At 41.1% G+C, this 5,000-nt stretch overlaps 1 protein-coding gene across 1 annotated transcript in view; it reads right to left on the reverse strand.

The window, feature by feature from the left end:
• LOC308092876 (ephrin type-A receptor 4-like) overlaps positions 1-5,000 on the reverse strand; it is a 74,301-nt gene that overhangs the window by 57,398 nt on the left and 11,903 nt on the right. The window contains exon 5 of the mRNA XM_080438983.1: positions 3,135-3,489. Within this exon, the coding sequence (XP_080295109.1) occupies positions 3,135-3,489 (355 nt within the window). The remainder of the gene's footprint in view (positions 1-3,134; positions 3,490-5,000) is intronic.

Raw genomic sequence — 5,000 nt, forward strand, 5'->3', positions numbered from 1 at the left:
GTGTGTGTGTGCGTGTGTGTGTGTGTGTGTGTGTGTGTGTGTGTGTGTGTGTGTGTGTGTGTGTGTGTGTGTGTGTGTGTGTGTGTGTGTGTGTGTGTGTGTGTGTGTGTGTGTGTGTTTGTGTGTGTGTGTGTGTGTGTGTGATTGAATGGAAGGGAGTAACTCTAAGCACCTTAACGTCCATTGTCTATCATGCACAGTATAAGTATAACATGCACAGTATACAATACATTGCTGCTATGCTCAGGCACCTTAGTTTAGTTTTTTTAGTTTTTTTTTTATTATCTCAGGTAATTTGTAAATATGTAGATAACTTGTCTGGCCTTCTGTTGCTCTCTTGTTTTGATCTCCTTCCCACCTGCCCCCCACCCTCTTCTTCTCCCCCCCCCCCCTCTTCTTTCTATGGAAACTAACGTTGCGATGGGAACGATGTACAAAAAAGAATTTCACCCACTTTTTTACCTTGTAAACCTGTGATGTGACAATAAAACTGATTCTGATTCTGATTCTGAACGTTGTGTTGTAAAAGTGTCTTCTGTCAGACCCGGTTTACCGCCCCCTCATAGCGTGGCACAGAGTGCCGTGCTATGAGCTTGTAGATCTGCTATTTTAGAAAAAACGTGAACATTTGTGAAAATCTTTGAATATATATATATTTTAAACCGAACATTAGTAACTAAAATCTTTGAATATATATATATTTTAAAGCGAACATTAGTAACTAAAATCTTTGCTTCTGGGGGGTGGGGGTCCCTGGAACAAAATATTTTACAAATGTTTTACAAATATTTATATTCAAAGATTTGCAAACATTTATAAGAATTTTCTAAAATAGCAGATCTACAAGCGCGTATGAGCAATTTTTCAACAGCCAAAGAAATCTAAAACGACACAGATGCGTTCCCGGATTGAGTGGGTTGATGCTATTTTAACACATTTTGCCGGACCTCACTTTTTAGAGTGTAGTACACAGAAAGTGTAAGTGAGAGTTAAATAAAATACTGTGTATGCATCTGTTGGCAGTTTTCCCCTGCAAGGTACAATTACACATTACAATGTAGGCATTTAGCAGACGTTCTTATCCAGATAGAGGATCAGAGTAATCCGAGTAAACATGAACTCTATAGCGTATAAACAACAAGGCAAATCATCACATAACTAGAGATGCTGAGAGAACAATGTTGTGCCTCAAAGAAACTAGGAGACCACAATGAACCTAGTAGCATCTGTGGGCGAGAAATTTGTGGGGGCGAGAAAAAACCCATCCAAGTAAAAGAAAACATGAGAACATGTGACCAGGTGGTACAGGCTCAACTCAACACGACTCAGCCTAGGGATGGGACCATTATTATCGTTATTAGCGTTTATCGTGATTAAAAAACGCTCCCGATAATCGTATCGCGGAGATTTTAAGTAGATCGGCTATTTTTGGCGAGCTTTCCCTCCAGAATAGGGATGCTGGGGGTTCAAGTGGTTATACAAAAGTGGCATTTTAAGTTTTAAGCATATTTTGATTATCGCGATAATATCGCTAATCGCAATTATTTTGGCCACAATAATCGTGACATGTAATTTTCATATGGTCCCATCCCTAACTCAGCCATTCTGGTTTTAGGTAACCTGGTGATTTTGCGGCATCACCTCTGGTCAAGGTTCCACGCTGATGTGACACCAGAAGGTGACGTGAAAACACACACTGTAGACTAACTGATTAATCACAGAGAATCGTCTCTAGGAATGGGGACCGAAAATCGGACGGAATCGATTCTGAAGAATCTGCAGGATTCAACCTGTGATGTAATCTCTGGAAACTATGTGAAATTCTGAGGTTATCATGGACCTGGCGTCATGTGTATTGAGTATACAAGTGGAACTAAACGGACCTGTAGGGTCCGTTTGGTTCCACTTAAATGAACACTGATGATTTTACAGTATTAGATTAGGCTCCCAGAGATAAAACATCAATAAAATCAAAGCAAATGGGAGTCCGTGCCGTAATGCATTATCAAACTGGGGATCCTTCAGATGAAAAGGACTGGGAATCACTGATTTAGCGCTCTCCTACGCAAAGGGTTGGACGTTGCTATGGCTACCAGATACATTGGGGGAGTACTATGCAATGGTGAAGAGCTTTATGTCTTTCAGAAATCATTTTCAGGTGCTTGGCAAATGGCAGTGTTGTACGAGCGTGAGCGTAAAACAAAGAAATAGCTTTGGTAGACAACAGCTGTGCTATGGCAACAATGATCCGAAATGCCCCTTTCTTTGTCTCTTTCGTTCCCACATGTTAAGGAGTTGTGGTATGCGTGACAGTATCAGATGGAGCACATAACAATGAGCGGTGTTGATCACATTAAGGGGGAAGTCATGTTACATTTAATGAGCCCCACCCTGACACCCTGCTTATTATCTGCAGGCTGTGTGTGTTCACACTGTCAGCCAAACATCACATTTTCTAGCCTATCCAGAATGGAATGTTTTATGTCCTGAACAGCACAGAAACAAATGGAAACTGATTGTTTTGCAGATCAGATCTGAACCATATTGTGATTCAATTCCTGATTTCTAAAGATGTGTCTCAATCTGGACGCTCAACCTCACCACAACTCATTGCAACCTCACCACAACCTCAACACAACCTCACCACAACCTCACCACAACTCATCACAACTCATTGCAACCTCACCACAACTCATCGCAACCTCAAACAAGCCCAGAATAAGCGACTGGGGCAGGTGAGGTTCTCAAACATGCATTTGGCTGTTCAACTGAAATGAATGTGTTCCAGTTAGGGACCCCCTAAGTTTCAAAAACATTCCAGATTTTCCCTTTTTTCCAGAGAGGAAAAAAAAGCAGATCTACAAGCTGACAACATGTCACACTGCGACACGTTGTGAGCTTGTAAATCTGCAATTTTTCAAAAAGCTGATTAAAGTGGTTAAACTGAAGCACGCTTAAATAAGCAACCACACTTTAGAAATAAGCCCATAAAACCAACCTGCAGGCTGCAACTACCAATATTTTACAAGCGACTTAACAGGAAAAAAACAAGTACCAAAGTCGCTTATAACAAGCGCCAAACTTGGCAACACTGATATCTGAACAAAGTGGGATTTGTCCCGCACGACTCTTACCTTGACAGGCTCCGCCCTGGTCCTCGTACCCGGGGCTACAGAGACACCCGCCGATGGGGACCAGCCACTCGCCGTCGGCGCCGCAGTACATCTTAGGCTCCTCCCTCTCCTCCGAGCGGTTGACGCAGGAGCCCCGCACCTCCACCAGCGAGGAGGTGTCGGCGCCCGTGACGGTGTCGGGGAAGGTGGCCAGGTTGCGCACGGTGAGCGGACAGGTCTTGTAGAAGACGCGCACGGACACCAGGGCGATGCAGGCGCCCACGTCCTGGAACGCCAGGTAGAAGCCCTTCCGGGTCGTGACCTTCACGTCCCGCACCTCCGTGTTCAGCTTCATGATGCGGTCGCCCACGTCCACCTGTAGGGGGGGGCGACGACGTCACACACAACCACACACACACGTCAGCGGTTGGAAAGTGACCAAAAAAATCAATACTCTCAGAGCATACATGGGCAACTGCCGGCCCCCACCTTCACTTAATGCGTGAATGCACTTAATGCACTTAATTCCAAACATGCAAACATGACCTACTTTAATTACTTCACTCTATATTATAGTATCTTAATGACTAGTATTCAAATTCTATTGTCTTTTTCATGTCCAATGTATTTGTTTGTAAGTTCATTAAGTTAACATAAGTATAACTAAATGCATTTGTAAAAGCAAAAGAGAATTCAGGATTCCAATTAAAAAATAGCAAAAATAGCAGATCTACAAGCTCAAAACACGACGCGTTTTGAGTTTGTAGATCTGCTATTTTTGCTACTTTTGTGTGACATAGAATGTCGAAGTACGTCATTAATTCACAAAAAAAGTTGTAATATTGTTGTTTTTGCTACACAGCTTTAGTTACAAGTTACGTTTGCCCTATTTTATACAGCCGTTCCACAAGCTCACAATGCGTTGCGATGATGTGACACATTGTGAGCTTGTAGATCTGCTATTTTGAAAACCTTTGAAACTACTACTACAACTATCAACTTCCTCCACTCACGATGACTCTTCATGCCCAGACAGCTGCTTTTTCAGCAGTTATAGGGAGAATTCTTCTCTTTGTCTAGATACTGACTAATTATGTACATATCTGAAGTTGTCCCTTATCCATTACCAAGCATTACCTTTAAACAGTGGTGGAAAGTAACTAAGTACGTATACTCAAGCACTGTACTTAAGTACAATTTTGACGTATTTTTTACTTTACTTGAGTATTTCCAGTTTTCAGTAGTTTTACTTCTACTCCACTACATCTCAGAGGCAAATATTGTACTTTTACTCCACTACAATTATTTGAAAACTTTAGTTACTAGTTACTTTGCAGATATACATTATAAAACATACATTAACCACTTTAGCCCTATTTTACACCTAGGCTATTTGAAAATAGCCGATCTACAAGCTCACAAGGTGTCGCATCGCGACGCGTTGTGAGCTTGTAGATCGGCTATTTTCAAACATTTTAGTACTTTTACTTTTGGTACTTTAAGTACATTTTGATACCAATACTTTTGTACTTTTACTCAAGTAAAGTTTGAATTCCGGACTTTTACTTGTAACAGAGTACTTCTACATTGCAGTATTAGTATATACTCAAGTAAAACATTTGAGTACTTTTTCCACCACTGCCTTTAAATCATGGTACCAACAACATAAATACCGATTTATGAGTCACTTTTCAAAACCACTGGTAACAAACAACACTGTTTCAAAATGAGAAACTCAACTCGACTGTTTAAGATACAATAAAATCCCGCTCTGATACAATGATACAATAAACCAGGAGACGTAAATTGCAAAAAAAAATGAAAGGGGAATAAAACCGATATAAAACCATAAAAAGGAACATTACGGAAACGGCCGCTTTAAGAACT

This window comes from Gymnoscopelus braueri (genome assembly GCF_963280865.1).
Source record: "Gymnoscopelus braueri genome assembly, chromosome: 10".
In the NCBI taxonomy this organism is placed as follows: domain Eukaryota; kingdom Metazoa; phylum Chordata; class Actinopteri; order Myctophiformes; family Myctophidae; genus Gymnoscopelus; species Gymnoscopelus braueri.